The sequence below is a fragment of the Ceratotherium simum genome, chromosome 7, assembly GCF_057802395.1.
Source record: "Ceratotherium simum simum isolate JZ-2026a chromosome 7, ASM5780239v1, whole genome shotgun sequence".
In the NCBI taxonomy this organism is placed as follows: domain Eukaryota; kingdom Metazoa; phylum Chordata; class Mammalia; order Perissodactyla; family Rhinocerotidae; genus Ceratotherium; species Ceratotherium simum.
The window spans coordinates 76,343,320-76,360,154 of record NC_141906.1 but is presented as its reverse complement, the minus strand read 5'-3'; the positions used below and the strand labels follow the sequence as shown (position 1 = coordinate 76,360,154).

General features: G+C 43.2%; 1 protein-coding gene across 1 annotated transcript; it reads left to right on the top strand.

Moving 5' to 3' along the window:
• The first annotated feature begins 290 nt into the window (after positions 1-290).
• On the top strand, positions 291-16,835 carry TMEM218 (transmembrane protein 218). The gene is made up of 6 exons (XM_004438428.3): positions 291-407; positions 10,565-10,764; positions 10,981-11,055; positions 11,537-11,646; positions 12,528-12,630; positions 15,957-16,835. The coding sequence occupies exons 4-6, from the start codon at positions 11,537-11,539 to the stop codon at positions 16,089-16,091; spliced, it is 348 nt and encodes a 115-aa protein (XP_004438485.3). The 5' UTR covers positions 291-407; positions 10,565-10,764; positions 10,981-11,055; the 3' UTR covers positions 16,092-16,835.

Genomic DNA, 16,835 nt, shown 5'->3' with positions numbered 1-16,835 from the left:
CCATGGTAACAGCAAGGGAGGGCGGGAAAGCAGCTCTCTCCCGCCCAACAACCCGCCCTCAGGCTAGACTGACCAACGGTCCGATGGGTTACCGAAGGGATGGTGTGATTGACAATGGGGTGGGGCGAGGGGGGGGAGCCAAGACAACCTCTATCCAATCGAACTTGAGGCTGCTCCTAGGACCGACTGGCACTGACCAATCGGAGGACGTAACAGAGTGCGACGTGCCCACCCCCCGCGCCCCGCGCTGCCTGGAGCCGCGGCGGCGGTAAGCAAATAAGGGGGAAGCTGGGCGTTGAAAGAGCGGTGCTGATTAGCGACTCCGGAATCGCCTGGATGAAAGCCCACTTGTGATTCGTCCTAAGTAGACCAAAGCCCCTTTGCGCTGGAACAGGCCGCGCTGTGAGGTGAGAGTAGGGGATTCCGGAGAGCTGGAGCCAGGTGAGGGGGGTGGAGGGGAGGAAAGTAGGGGCGGCTGCAGAGAAGAGAGAATGGCGGAGGCTGGGGTGAGGAGGCTGGAAGAAGGCCTGGGCGGATGGCGGGGCACGGACCTCTTAGACACTCTTGCCGCCGATCTGTCCCAAGGCCCGGCGGCCGGTAATACTTAATTGCAGGCAGAGAAGGAAGGAATGTTATAATTTTCATGCTCCTCAGAAAGTGAAATGTCAGTGCCTGATTCAAATACCTTATGACCCAAATCTTAATCGCTCCAACTACTGGGACGTAGCCGGGCGAACGTTCTGGAGACCTGGGGGGCAATGTTTTCCTGTCGCTAGTTTGAATCAGCAACAAGGCTGGGAAGAGAAGCTAGAGTTCTCATTACTGGAGTGTTCACACCCCTGCACGGGAGTGCTGCTGTCTTGGGAGCCCCTGGGTGATGTAGCTAACAGACACACAATCACTTTCAAATCGCTACACCGCCCAGGAAAAAGGGTGGAAGGACGTGACCTGGACGCATTGAGCTCCCTTTTCGTGCGTTAAGAGATGATGCCACATCGGTGGCATTTAGGTAGCTTGGCAATTGATTTTTCCCAGACTTGCATTTTACTTAATCAAAGGTAGAGGCATTATCCTAATATTTTAAAATTCAAATAGTGAAGTGTTTACAGTAGAAAAATAAAAATGTGAAAGCCCCCCCAATTGTTTTTGAAGGTTTGGAACAGCTATAAAGGAAAGTGAAAAGGAATCCTCCAAAAGGGCAGTTTACTTCTGTAAGCTGCTGTTTTCTGCTGCTTTCAAAGCCTTGAGTCTGTGAAAATATGGGAATGGGTGAGGTACCTGTCTCCCACCACCAGCAGCACTAGGGCCGTAGTACGCTCCATGGAATCCACATTTGTACTGGACAGTAAGACATCTGGTAATGGCCATTAGTATTCTCACACATGATCGGTTTGTGAGCAGTGTATTTTTAATCAAATAGGCTACATATGCAGGCGTCAGTCACCCTAATGCCTCTATCAGTGTTCTCTGAGCTGGGTGAAAGGGTGTGTAGAACCAGCTGTTAAATGAATGAGGAATGAGCTACACATATTTCTGAAAAGTTCTGGACAAACTCTTTCCAAAGAAAGACCTCACAGCATGAGCACCAAGGGAAGAAATTGGCCCTGTCGTTGCTCTTGTTGTCAGCTACTAAACAGGATGTTCAAATTTAGACAAATTTTGTAATTCTGACTCAGGTCTACCTGCTTTAAATGCCACAGGCATTGAGTAACTGGGCTTACTCTGGAAACCAGGTTGGCTAAACCATCTGATCTCAGAGAAAGTTTGAAAAAGCCCTGGACATTAAATAAAACCACCATTGCTTTAATTTTTTTAATCACGTGTTACTCAATACTTGAGCTCTTTCAATATGGGAAATAATCACAAGTATTACTCCCACACTGAATTAACACGATAAAATGACTAGATATTCATTCCTTCCCCACAGCAGCACTCTATACTATATCCAGCCCTTCCTTTCCACGCTTAGTAAGAAAATGTACAGTTTGGTTATAAAGTGATAAACCTCATTCTTATAAGAGCTTGGGATATTTCTCTCATTGCTTTAGCGGAGTGCGCGCACTTAACCGCTAAGCCACGGGGCCGGCCCCTCTCATTACTTTAAAGCCGTACCATATGTGGAACCCAATGCCTCAGGAACTTTTAAGCTTGTATGGGGATTGAAGGGCAGTGTTTCTTTTTTTTTTTTTTTTTTTTTTTTTTTTTTTTAGATTTTATTTATTTATTTCCCCCCCCCAAAGCCCCAGTAGATAGTTGTATGTCATAGTTGCACATCTTTCTAGTTGCTGTATGTGGGACGCGGCCACAGCATGGCCGGAGAGGCGGTGCGTCGGTGCGCGCCCGGGATCCGAACCCGGGCCGCCAGCAGCAGAGCACGCGCACTTAACCACCAAGCCACGGAGCCGGCCCGAAGGGCAGTGTTTCTAATGATACCAGCTTCAACTACCATTTGCCCTGTATTCTAGGTGTTAGAATTGGTCCAAGTTTTACAGGTTATTTGTGTAATATCCAAAACAGCAGCAATTAAACTTAACTAATTATCTTGTTAAGGGCAGTACCACCAGCTCAGTCAACCAAGCAGGAAACCTGAGTCATCTCTAACACCTTCTCCCTTGACTCCTTTCTGTTTTCACAGCTAAGTTCAGGCCATCATCTCTTATCTGGAGAATTGCGATAGTCTCCTAATTGGTCGCCAATCTCTGTTCTCTGATCTCAATTCATATGCACCCTGCCACCAGTTACCTTTTTAAAAATTAAGAATTATTTCAAAAATAGTGAATATTTCACTGGACAGTATGACAAATACCTATTCCCTACCAACTAGATTAACAAACATTAACATTGTGGCACATCTGCTTAAGTTTTTTTATTTTAAAGAGAGAAAACATCACAGATTTAGTTCAGATCCCTTTTGTTCTCTTTCCTGGCCCCATTCCCCTTCCTTCCTCCCTCCGCAGAGACAAACACTCTTCTGAAATTGTGCATCATCCATGCCCGTGTGTTTATATGTTTACTGTTTATATGTATACATCATAAACAATATATATTACCATTTAGGTTTTTTAAATTTTAAAAATACAAGTAGTGTAGTACTGCGGGCTTCATTTTGCAACTTGCTTTTATCACTCAATATTGTTTTTGAGATACATAGAGTATAGAAAATAGTATATCCACACAGATCAAGTTCATTGATTTTAAGTGTTCATTATGAGTCAATGATATTGTATCCATTCCCTTACTGATGGACAGTTAGGTTTTTCCAGGTGTTTCGCTATGACAAACATCTTTGTACATGTCTCTTGATGCAAGAGTTTTTCTAGAACAGTGGTTCTCCAAGGGGAGGCTACTGCCCCTTTGGTCATTTTGGAATTTGGTTATTATTGTGATTTTGGAGGCTCTGCTGGGGTTTACAAAGCAGGGCTGGGGGTGCTAGATGTTCTGCAATGCATGGGACAGTCCCTCACAGTGAAGAATTGCCCTGCATCTTGCACAATTTTTGAGTGTCCCACAGGATACTCATTTATGATATGAGCCTAGAACCTAACTCTATTTTTCGTATAAACATAATGTATTTTTTGGCACAGTTTAATGTAGTAAAATTTCCAGGAATGCAACTCTAATGTAAATCAAGGGGAAATTATACTTATTTTTGGTTTGGAACTTTAACAAGAGTTTTTCATCACTCTAGAAAATCACATAACTGAAGGCAGCCCAGCTCGTGGTATTTGAGTTGCCATCCAGCACACCTGCATCAGCCTGCGTTTGTAGCTTTTGCAATCGTGGTGATTCTAAGTTTAGGTGCAAGCATCTGACTGCTGTACTTCATTATGTATTCTAGTGCAGTCAGCCTGAACATTTGTATATTTAAACATATGTTTTATTATGAATTACTTTCCATTTAAAATTGGCTTCTGTGTATGATATAGAGATCTAGTTTTATTATTTTCTTTTTTTTTTATAATTTTATTTATTTATTTTTTCCCCCAAAGCCCCAGTAGACAGTTGTACATCACAGTTTCACATCCTTCTAATTGCTGTATGTGGGACGCGGCCTCAGCATGGCCGGAGAAGCGGTGCGTCGGGGCGTGCCCGGGATCCGAACCTGGGCCACCAGCAGCGGAGTGCGAGCACTTAACCGCTAAGCCACGGGGCTGGCCCTAGTTTTATTATTTTCTGATTGGGTAATCATTTGTCCCAACACCATCTATGAAATCCTTTACCCAGTGAACTGTAAAGCCAGCTCTGTCCCAGACAGAGTTCTCATAAATGCACGCATCTGTGTCTGGGATCTTTTATTCCGCTGGTGCACGTGTCTTAATGCCGCTGTCACACTGTTTTAATTACCTTGGTTTCATAGCGTGTCTTGCGGTGGTCGGTAACAAGAGAGGCAAGTTTCCATCCTAGTTCTCAAAATTGCTTTCGCTGTTCTTGGACCTTTGCTCTTCCATATGAATTGAGGGTCAGTTTTCAGGTTCCACAAAACATTATTTTGAGATTTTGGTTAGAATTGCATTGAATTGATAGATTAAGGAAAATTGAAATCTTTCAATATTGAACCATCCCATCCAGGAACATGGGTTATTTCTCTATTCATTAGTTGTCTATTCGGGTCTCTTTAAAAAAAAATCTTCAAATAAAGTTTTATAATTTTTTCTATAAAAATCTTACACATCTTTTGTTGGATTTATTCCTACTTATACATATATACATATTCATACACACACATCTTTTTATTGTAAAAATTTCAGATATATTCAAAAGTATAGAAAAAAGTACGGCAGGGGCCGGCCCGGTGGCACAGTGGTTAAGTGTGCACGCTCTGCTGCTGGTGGCCTGGGGTTCGGATCCTGGGCATGCACCGACACACCGCTTGTCAAGCCATGCTGTGGCGGCATCCCATATAAAGTGGAGGAAGATGGGCACGAATCTTAGCCCAGGGCCAGTCTTCCTCAGCAAAAAGAGGAGGATTGGCAGGGATGTTAGCTCAGGGCTGATCTGCCTCACAAAAAACAAAAAAAGAAAAAAGTATGGCAAACACTCATGTACTCATCACCCAGCTTCAACAACTGACTCATGACCAGTCTTGTTTCATGTCAGCACCCTTCCCCGCTTTCCCCCCGGATAATTAGGGAGTTCCTAGACATTTTCTATCTGTGTGTGTGTATATGTCTTAAATAATCTTTTAGCAATATAACCACAATACCATCACATTTTTTTAAAAAAACAGTATTTTTCACTTAAAAAATAAACAATAATTCCCTAATATCATCAAATATTCAGATACTGTTCAGATTTCCTCAGTCATCTCATGAAAGGTTTTTTACAGTTTTTTTTTGAATCAGGACCCAGGCAAGGTCCATATATTACATTTGGCTGAAATGTCAGTTCAGACTCTTTCTTTAAAGTAAACTTTTTAGTGAAGTGTGATACACATACAGGAAAGTATACAAACCAGAAGCGTAGAGCTAGATACAATATAACAAAATTAACAAAGCCATTTTACCAACACCCAGATCAAGAAACAAAATTTCCTAAGCATCGGAGAACCCCCTTCATGCCGCCTCCAGTCACTACTTTCTACAGGGTAGCCATACTCCTGACTTCTAACCCCAAAATTAGTTTGACCTGTTTTTGAACATCATATACATGGAATTATACAGGATGAACTCTTTTGGCTCCAGACTTTTTCACTCAGTGCTTGTGAAATTCGTCCATCTTGCTGGGGGTAGTTGTTTGTTCCTTCTCGCTGCTATTAGTCCATCATACGAATGAATAGATTGTATGTATAATACCACACTCTATCCGTTTGATTGGTGGATATTTGGGTTGTTTCCGTTTTTAGCTATTTCAAATAGGGCTGCAATGAACTTTTGTACATGTCTTTTATTGAACGTATGTGTACGTGTGTGTTGGGAATACCCCGAGGAATAGAAGAGCTGGATCTAGGGTACATGTATTTCAGCTTAATTAGATACTGCCAAATCGTCTCCAAAGTGATTGTAACGGTTTACACTCTCACCAGCAGTGTATGAGGGTTCAGTCACTCCACATCTTTGCAAACACTTGGTGGTGTCTGTCATTTTCATTTCAGCCATTCTAGTGGATCTCTAGAAGTAATGCATTTTGGTTTTCATTTGCAGTTTCCTGATGACTAATGAAGTTGGGCACCTTTTCATACATTTACTGGCCATTCATATATCCTCTTTGTCAAGTGTTTATTCTTATGTTTTATCTGCTTGATCTATTGGTTTCTGAGAGAAGTATATTAAAATCTCCCACTAGGGCCCTGCCGGGTGGCGTAGCATTTAAGTGTGCGTGCTCCACTGCTGTGGCCCGGGGTTTGCAGGTTCAGATTCCGGTGCACACCAGTGCACCGCTTGTCAAGCCATGCTGTGGTGGTGTCCCATATAAAGTAGAGGAAGATGGGCACAGATGTTAGCCCAGGGCCAATCTTCCTCAGCAAAAAGAGGAGGATTGGTAACAGATGTTACCTCAGGGCTGATCTTCCTCACCAAAAAAAAAAAAAAAACTCCCACTAAATGTGTGGGAGTCCACACATGACAATAAATGTACATTTATTGCAGTGATTCTGTCAGTTTTTGGCTTTATATATTTGGAGGCTTTGTTTTAAGCTCATTTGTTTTGAGTTGGATGTTTTTGCTAAATTATTCCTTTTGTCACTGTCCTTATTGACATTTTTCAAAGCTTTACATTCTATTTTGCTTGATACGACTGTTGCTTCACCAGCTTATATTTTATTTCATCTTGCTTGTTTTTCTTTTGTTTTGTTTTGTTTTTTTTTACTGAGGAAGATTTGCCCTGAGCTAACATCCGTGCCAGTCTTCCTCTATGTTTTAGTATGTGGGCCGCCAGCCCAGCACGGCCGCTAACAGAGCAGTGTAGGTCGCGCCTGGGAACTGAACTCCTGGCCGCTGAAGCGGAGTGCGCTGAACTTAGCCACTAGGCCACCGGGGCTGGCCCTTGCTTGTTTTTTTTAATTGTGGTAAAAAACACATAGCATAAAATTTACCATCTTAAGCATTTTCAAGTGTACAGTTCAGAAGTGTTAAATATATTCACATTGTTGTGCAACAGATCTCCAGAACTTTTTCATCTTGCAAATCTGAAACTCTATACCCATTAAACAACAGCTCCCCATTTCCCTTCTCCCCTTGTTTTTGTTATGTTAGTATTTGCTTTGTATGTCTTTTTCAATCTCTATATTTTCAGGCTCTCTCTCATTATGCTTTCTCTGCAGTTTTTGTAAAGAGCTGTTTTTTTTTTTTTAATTTCAATATGAGAATCTCTTTTTTTTTTTTTTTCTGAGGAGGACTACCTCTGAGCTAACATCCAATGCCAATCCTCCCCTTTATTCTTGAGGAAGAGTAGCCCTGAGCTAACATCCGTGCCCATCTTCCTCTACTTTATATGCGACACTGCCACAGCATGGCTTACCAAGCGGTGCATCGGTGTATGCCTGGGACCTGAACCTGCAAACCCCAGGCCACCAAATCGGAGCGCGTGCACTTAACCGCTTGAGCCACCAGGCCAGGCCCAAGAGTCTCTTTTAATAGTCAAGTATAATCTGTTTGTGTTTACTATGATTACTGCTATATTTGGCTTTATTTTTGCAATCTTATTTGGTATTTTGTATTTTCTTTGCTTTTTCTTTGTTTCTTTCCCCTTCAGCTTTCTGCTTTCTTCCTTTATTTATTTTTTTACTCTACTAGTGTGGAAGTTATTCAGTCTCTTTCTGTTATGTGGTGTTTACCTATATGTTTTTTTTAAAACATGCATATTTAGCTTAACAAAGCCTACAGGTAATCGTTAACTCTCACTTCTTCCAGAGCAAAATGATAAGCATAGAATCATTTAACTTTGAACTGTCCTTTCTCATCTTCCGTATAACTGTTGACAACTATTTTAGTTCTTCTTTGTTTTTATTTATTTGGTTGTTTTTTGTTTTATTTTGTTTTTTGCTGAGGAAGATTCGCCCTGAGCTAACATCTGTGCCAATCCTCTTATTTTATATGTGGGATACTGCCACAGCATGGCTGGTGAGTGGAGTAGGTCTGAGCCCGGAATCCGAACCCGCGAACCCGGGCTGCCAAAGCAGAGTGTGCCAAACTTAATCACTACACCATGGGGCCAGCCCCAGTTCTTCCTTGTTTTTAACTCCTCAAAAAATTAGTTCTTATTATCATCATTACAGAAAGCTTTACTGTCAGTATTTCCCAGTATTTGTCTCACTATTCCTCCTTAAATCTCATGCCTTCTTTCTTGGTTCATTTTCCTTCTTGCTGAAGTATATTTATGAAAGGTGTACTCCATTTCAGTCTTTGTGTGTCTGAAAACATCTTTATTTTACACTCACTCTTGTGGGAGCCATGTATGCTGACCAGTGGTAGCATTTCTCTAGAGAGGTTTCAGTTTGTCTGTGCTGGGATCCGATGAGTTGCTCACCTTTACTCTAGTTTTCATGTCACTCTCACTACCTGGGATTCCCATCCCACATTGGTACTGTGATTTGAGCCCCACACCTGTGTGTGATGTAGGATTGGGATTCAGATTTCTCTTGGGTTATTTTCTTTTTTACCCATGGCGTGAGGTACTTGGCCAGCTTTCTTCCAGCTAAGTCAGCAGCAAATATTTTAGTCTCTATTTCAAAGACAGGTGAGCCCCTTCAGGGCCTGTCTTTATGCCTTGCTCTCAGTTCTAGCTCGGTGTATCATGGGTCTGAGACCTCATCTGTCCAGGAGAGGACACTCCTAAAGTCCTGCATCTGGTTCCAGTCCCCTGCAAACCTTTGGGCTCGGCTCCTGCTTCCCACTCAGGCTTTGAGTCACATTTTTGTTTATAGCAATTAAGGATTTTCCTTTATTGCTTTTGAGCTCTGCTGTGTATTAAATTCTTTTTGTTCTATTTTATTAGGCATTTCTGTGTTCGCTGTTGTGGAGGTACCCCCCTTGTTAACTCTGTCCAGCATATTGATGAGAAGCTACAGTCATCTTTCTAAAACTAGATATCATCCTGTCACTCCTTCACTTGATTTTTGTGGACTTGTTAGCACTGCTTCATTTATTTATCCAATAAATATTTGTTGATTATAATCTCTGGTAAGAACTGGGGAGAGTGTGGTAAGATATAAAGTCTCTGTCCTCATAGAGTTTACTATTTAGTTGGGGAGACAGAAAATAAACCTGTGAACAATAATAAAAATGTGAGCTGTAGTTTGTGAAGTGTGCCCTGAAGGAAATAGAGTGAATGGAGAGCAATAGTTTCAGGGGTTACTTTAGCTAGGACAGTCAGAGAAGACCTCTTTGAGGAGATTACATTTAATCTTTTTTTTTTTTTTTTTTTGTGAGGAAGATGAGCCCTGAGCTAACATCCATGCTAATCCTCCTCTTTTTACTGAGAAGACCGGCTCTGTGCTAACATCTATTGCCAATCCTCCTCCCTTTTTTTCCCAAAGCCCCAGTAGATAGTTATATGTCATAGTTGCACATCCTTCTAGTTGCTGTATGTGGGACGCGGCCTCAGCATGGCCGGGGAAGCGGTGCGTCGGTGCGCGCCCGGGATCTGAACCTGGGCCGCCAGTAGCGGAGTTCACGCACTTAACCGCTAAGCCACGGGGCCTGCCCGAGGAAGCTACATTTAAAGCTGAGATCAGAAGGATGAGATAAGGCCAGCCCTGCAAGTGGTGGAGGGCTTGTTTGGGGTTGAGGGTTAATTCCAGGCGGTGGAGACAGCAAGTACAAGGACCCAGAGGTGGGGAAACACTTGGCCTGTTAGTTACTGAGGCGACACACATGTGCTCTAACAAGGGGAGAATGCGCCCAGTTAGGTTAGAAAGGCAAGTGGGAGCCAGGCCTCACCTGTGGCCTCCCCTCTCTCCTTGCCCCTTGCCTTTATTTGGTCCTCTTGCCACACGGATTCTTTCCCAAATGGGCCCATGCAAAGTCACTTCCTTTGTAAAGCCCTCCCCACTATCTCAATTCCCATTGCATTTCGTTTCTTCTACTTATCTGAATGGAATGTGGATAGCCGTTTACGAGACGGTGTTCTCCAATTGGCCTTAAGCTTCTGTCAGAAGATATGTCCTACTTACCTTTGTGATCCCCAGCTTGTAGCACAGTGCTTTACATGGTAGGCACAAATCAATGTTGATTGAATAAATATGTTGGGTTTTTTTTAGCAGTTCATGCTAGGTCTTCTTTTCCAATACCTTTATAATAGAACTTCTCATAGATAATAATTTTTGTAGCATTTAAACCGTCAGGGTAAAGAAAACTGTCAACCTGAGGTGGAATTTGTTTGCTGAAGACTTGTCTCTGATGCTGAAAGGGACAATTAGGGAGGTACTATAGAATGGTGTTACCCTAAGAGTGGGTCGAGTGGTGGCCCCAAAGAAGATATGTCCACATCCTAATCCCTGGAGCCTGTGAATGTGACCTTAACTAGAAAAAGGGTCTTTGTGGGTGTAATTAAGTTAAGGATGTCAAGATGGATTTTACCAGATTATTTGGGTGGACCCTGAATCTAATGACAAGTGTCCTTAAACCAGACAGAAGAGGAGAAGGCAGAGAATCAGAGGAGACGGCCATGTGAAGAGGGAGGCAGAGACTGGAGGAATGCAGCCGCAAGCCGAGGAACACCTGCAGCCACCAGGAGCTGGAAGAGGCGAGGAAGGATTCTCCCCTAGAGCCTTCGGAGGGAGCGCGGCCTGGCTGACACCTTGATTTCAGACTTCTGGCCTTCAGAACTGTGAGAGAACTGTGGCTTTCTGTTGTTGTAGGCCACCTAGCTTGTTAATACGTACTCTTTCCCATTATACTTCAGCTACCTCTTCTGTGACACGGATATAATACCTACCTCAGAAGGTTACTGCCATGATTAAATGAGATATATTTATAAGGTACTTAGCATACAGTGAATGTTCAAAAATAGTGATGGCTCTTCTTCTTTTTCTTCTTTTTCAAGGACTTAGGAGTTTGCTTCCTTTTGTGAATAAAAACTCGGTGATAGAGTGGGACATTTCTGTCTTGTGATTGCTTGGTAAGTCAAAGCTCATACCACAGACTTAACCTACCACAGACTTAACCTGAGAGCGTCAATTTCTGTATTGGCCATGGAGCTCTCGGGTCTGCTGCCTTTTACAGTCCTCAGAGAGTTCAGCTTTCTACTGTGGGTTGGGGGAAGACAAACTAGAACTCAGATACCAAATTTGAAATGACCCACATGGAGCAGAAAGCAACCTCTCAGTCCTCACCCAAAAGAAAGTTTTTGGGTTCTAAATTCCTAATTCCTCTTGAGGGACTGGACATTCCCGAAGACCTATATTGATTAATCCTCCTACTACACCAATCATCAAAAATTCCCCATAATGAATTCAGCCTTTCTGTATTTGAATGCCTTCATAAAACCTGGGAGTGTGCAGAAGGCTGGCAGTACCCAGAGTGTAGAGGACTCCTCATCCTGCTTGGGCAGGCCCTGGGCCGAGCTGGAGTCCAGGGCTCATGCATCCTTTCTCCCACAGATGGCTGGCACTGTGCTTGGAGTAGGGGCTGGCGTATTCATCCTAGCCCTGCTCTGGGTGTTAGTGCTGCTGCTGTGTGTGCTGTTGTCCAGAGCCTCCGGTATAGCTAGGTAAGGCATTCTCTCCAGCTGGGAGTCCGAGGTAAAAGCAGTTAGAAGCAAAATCACTGATGCTCATTGAACATTTAGAATTCAGAAGATCATTTTTGTAATTACTGGCAGTTTGAATGAGTCGCATTTTAACCTCTTATCAAAAGCACTGTCTTATTTATGCTCTGAAGCAGAGGTGGGAGGAGAAGGGAAGTGGTATTTTTCAGTTCACACTGTAGAGGAGATGTGGGGACATGAGAGATGAAAAGAAAATCTGCTTTCGCTGCCTGTTGAATTTCTTGGGGTTGTAAATGTGTGTGTTTCTTAACTGTTCAGATTTATGGAGGATGCTTGGTCCAGTCCCTAAGGCTCTAGACCTGGGCCTGGGGAAACTGAGGAAGTGCTGGATGACTGGGGCTGGCTGTATGTCAGGCGTTGACTTCAGAGCACAGTCAGGCCATAAACTGACGCTAAGAACATGATCGAGTTGTGCTCTCTGGCCAGAGTGTCAGTATGAAGCAGCAAGTGGTATAATTTACTGCAGTGTTCTGGTCTAAACACCAGCACAGAAGTGGGGGCAAGGGAGGGCTGCTTTGATGTTTCATGACTATGACTGCATAGAGGCAAAAATAAAAGCCACCTATTCCCATTCTTAGGAATTTGGAATTACCAGGAATAAACAGGAATGCATCCAGCTGGTACCTGTCTAGGAAGAAGGGCTTTGGGATGAAGGGAAAAACATTTCTGAATTCACTGGGCAGTGTGGACAGCAGGTGTCTGGGAATTTTTAATAGCCTGGAACATAGAATATTGGCCCCAGGGAAGAGCCAGCCCAGGCCTAACTGATTAGAGAGGACACTGTGAACAGTGCTGCTAAGGCTCTGTGCTTCTACCGACCGCAGGTTCTCTGTCATGTTTGTGTTCCTCGGCGCTCTGATCATCACAGCAGTTCTGTTGCTCTTCCCCCGGGCCAGTGACGTCCCAGCCCCAGAGGTCGAAATCAAGGTATATTGGTTTTATTTTGCCTCCTGTGTTGTAACTCTTGTTTCTCCTGGTCTAGACCTCTGTCCTGCCCTGCAGTGTTCCCTGGTACCAGGTTGGCTGAAATGTGTTGGAAGAATTGTGAAGTGAAAATAAAGATGGGGAAAGCCCCAAGGGAATGTAAATTTCCCGACCCTTCCCGAGAAGAGAGTCTTATTCTGATTCCCACTTGCAACACCACTGGGCCGTCATTTGCCCCATTTGATCTCCTCTCCAGTTTGCATCAAGTTGAATGAGCCAAAAGCCACCTCGTACTATAGGGCCAGAGAAAAAGAAAATGAGTTAGGAACAGGAATAGGCCTGGTCCTGAAATGAAAGTGTTCCCATTCCTAGTGGCCTTGGCTCAGAAACTCAGATCCTGGGCTGAAATTTATGCAGTGCCCTCAGGGTGCTGAGTGACATGCTTTTTCACCTCCGTGTGTGGGAATTTTTCCACTTGTGATATGGAGAGGATGCTTTCCATAAGAAGAGCAGTGAGGAAAGAGGCATATTCCTGTGGGAAGCAGAAGGTGCAGAGATAGATGAATTCTATACTAACAGTCTTCTGGGAGTTCGTTGGTCCTCGTTCCTGGAACCACATCTGCCAGCACCCACCTCTCTAAATGGATTTTTATCATCTTTCTCATAGTTCTTCTCTGGAGACCGCACCCGTTCTGGTTCATTCTTGATTTGGGGCTCTGGCTTTACCACACACAGCTGGTCTCAGGTCCCTATGATCTTGATAATGGTATTGACTCCTTGTGTCCCATTACTCCTAGCAGCTTCTTTCCTCTCAACCTCCATTTTAATTTTTTAAGTAGTAATGATGATAACAGCTAACATTTTTTTAAGGGATTACTGTGTTCAAGGTTCTGTGCTAAGCACATTTTTTCATTATCTCATCGAAAACTCAGGACAACCCTAAGTAATATGAAGTAGGTACTATAATTATCCCCATTTTATAGGTAAGGACACTGAGGCTGGAAGAGGTTAAACTTGCCCAAGGTCATACATATATAGGAAGAGACCAAGGAAGGATTCAAGCTGAGGTCTTTCAGTAAAACCTTCATTGCTGGGGACTCAAAAGAATATTAGGGGCCATCACAGAGTTCATGGGTGACTATTTTGACACTAGACAACAGTACACAAAGTTATATAACTTGAACTAAAATTGGCACACATTTCCAACTCTATCTAGACTAACCATGGCAGAAGGGAGGAAATTTGTTCTGAAAGCTCCAAGGGAAATAATACACCCAAATTTAAGGAATTATTTCCATTTATGCCAGATTTTTTTGTCAGCATTTGAAAACCACTCTGACGGTGTAAGAACCATGTGTGAGCTGGGGGTAAACTCCCACCTCAGTTTCCCTGTCTTAATAGGGGAGAGCGGTGCCATATTTCTGGGTTGCTGCAGCTGTGAATGTTGGAAGAAGGGCACAGAGCAAACACTGTTTTGAAATCAATCCCTCTACCCTCTAAGAGTTTCAGACCCAGGAGAGAAGAATGGAGTTGAGCAAAATATGTTGGTCAGCATGACCAGCAGACTGGAGTTCTCATTTTCAGGTTTTGAGAACCGGCCCCTGCAGTAGCCTGGCTCAATACTGTATCAATAATACATGACCTGGGCCTTCTGTACCCAAGGCCTGCTAATTGGCTAATTAAAAAGTGAAACGTGTCAAACGCGCAAACATGTAGCCCACGAGAGACTTGTTCAGTACTGGAGCCAAGGTCAAAGTTATGTTAAAGCTGTTTTATCAAACTGACCTTTGTTGTAAGTTGGCTGTTAGGGTATTCTCTGGAGCAGCCCTTGCCTTTTGGTGTCTTGGAGCTCAGTGATCACAGTAGTGCTTGGACTGGACAGGTGCTTTGTGTTCGCCACCGTGTCAGTTCCCTGCTACTGCTGTAACATAGCACCACGGACTTAGTGCCTTACAACACAAATTTATTATCTTACAATTCTGTAAGCTAGAAGTCCAAAATCAGTCTCACCGGCCAAAATCAAGGGGTTGGCAGGGCTGTATTCCTTTCTTAAGGTTCTAGGGAAGAATCTGTTTCCTTGCCCTTTGCTGCTCCTGGAGGCCACCCACGTTCCTTGGTCCGTGGCCCCCTCGCTCCATCTTCAGAGCCAGCAACGTAACATCCTCTGACTCTGTTTCCATCCTCACATCTCTTTCTCTGACCCTCTCTTCTGTCTCCCTCTATCACTTTTATGGACCGTTCTGATTACATTGTGCCCACCTGGATTGGATAATCCACGCTAATCTCCCTATTTTAAGGTCAGCTGATTAGCAAGCTTAATTCCATCTATAATCTTAATTCTCCTTTGCCATGTAATCTAACAGAGTCACAATTTCTGGAAATAAAAATGTGGACATTTTGGGGCCATTATTCTGTCTACACAATCCCCTTTCAGGTATTTTGGATTCTCTTTAGGTACTAGCTTTGCAAAACTTCTGGAAGCTGTGAAGTCGCCCAGACACTTGGTTTGTGTTGCTGCTCCATTAGGTCTGTAGATTAAATTGCTTTTCCTCCTCAAATTTAAGCACTACTATTTGGATCTGGGGAGAATAGAGCCCTGGCAGGGGACAGTAGACAAGTGGGTAGAGCCAACACCAATTATAGGTTTTTGTCAGCAAAGACCAACGACTTTGGGGCCTCAAGTATGACTGGCTGCCAGGCAGCCAACTATATTGGCTATCCTCTTAGTTACCTATCCTCTTAGTGTTTTAGTGTCTCAGGTAAATGGCCATTTTCTCCAAACCTTAGAATGCTGGGTTACAAATGTTTCATCAGAACTCTTCTGATGAAAGGTTTAGAGTCACCTTTTCATTTTGAAAATGAACCCTCCTGAATTGGCAATGAGTTGATGATTTTGGGGTTTGGATCTTGGGTACATGGGGGTTTATTGTATTATTATGTGTTTACATATATGTTTAAAATTTTCCATAATAAAAAACAACAACAAAAATGAGCCTTTCTAAGACCAAGCATGCAAGCTTCTCATGAACTCTTTCAGATAACTGATTGCAGAACATAAAGGAACTCATCCAGGGTCTTCAGCGTGTTTATAAACATCCTAAATCAAACCATTTGTTCCCTATACTTCATTAATCCTTTCTTATTGTATTTCCAGCTCAGGGAGTTGAGAAAAGGTTCTTTCTTATCCATTTACAGAAGAGACTCAGGGCAGGATGTTACTGCTGGAAGTTACAAGTATAAAGACCCTGGCCCATTCACCAAAGATTTCAGGTGAGCACAGCCAGGTGCTGAAGTGATAGTAATATAATTTTTGATGTTTCTTTCTCCAGATTGTGGATGACTTTTTCATTGGCCGCTATGTCCTGCTGACTTTCCTCACTGCTGTCTTCCTTGGAGGCCTTTTCTTGGTTCTAATTCATTATATCCTGGAGCCAATCTATGCCAAACCACTGCGGTCCTACTGAGCACTATTTGGGAAAACCGAGACCCTGTTCTCTCCTTCACTTTGATGTCACTGATGAGCAGAAAGGAACGGTGTGGAGCCTTGTGTTGACAGCCTTCATGCCTTAAGATCAGAGGAACATCCATTCATCACTAAGACAGATCCCTTGAGTCCTGGCTTCTGGAAATGGGACTGCACAATTGTCCCTGTGGAGATAGAGTCTCCCAGCTTAAGAGGGATATTGCTGTCTTCTCAGCACTTGTACCTCCGGGTTTACATCAGTTTTGAAAGGGAAGTAGTAGCAGTGATCTGATTAGAGTAGATTTTCAATTAAATGTCAGTAAGTGGATTTTGGGAAAAGGAGCACTTTGGCTTCTGCCGTCCAATAGATGGAAGAACCTGGTCCTTTTTGATAATATGTAAAATTCTTAGTTACAAGGTCAGGATCATTTGGAAGGAAAGGCACTCAAAGTTCAAAAGGTTATTTTAATGTGATGATTTGGAAGACTTATTCCGGTGTTGGTTATTGATCACTCTGCACATCATGCCACAGAGCTCTGTAAAGGCAATGAGTGTCACTTCTCTCTGCTCTAAGAAAGCAACAGACAGTAACCAGAGCACTGACTTTCGTTTCAAACTCTCAGCCACAGCTGTCTGAATCTAGTATTTCTATATTGCATGTCTAGTTGGGGGTTAGAGGAAGGGTATGGAAATGTTGGATGTTCGTCTTGCTGATATATATCTCTGGATTCTTTTTCTTCCAAGA

What these genes read in the sequence shown, in the direction of transcription:
- TMEM218 (XM_004438428.3), top strand. Translation starts at nt 11,537, where the DNA reads ATGGCTGGCACTGTGCTTGGAGTAGGGGCTGGCGTATTCATCCTAGCC. An exon ending in AGAGCCTCCGGTATAGCTAG is followed by an intron (nt 11,647 to 12,527) that starts GTAAGGCATTCT and finishes TACCGACCGCAG; the next exon opens with GTTCTCTGTCATGTTTGTGT. An exon ending in CCCCAGAGGTCGAAATCAAG is followed by an intron (nt 12,631 to 15,956) that starts GTATATTGGTTT and finishes TTCTTTCTCCAG; the next exon opens with ATTGTGGATGACTTTTTCAT.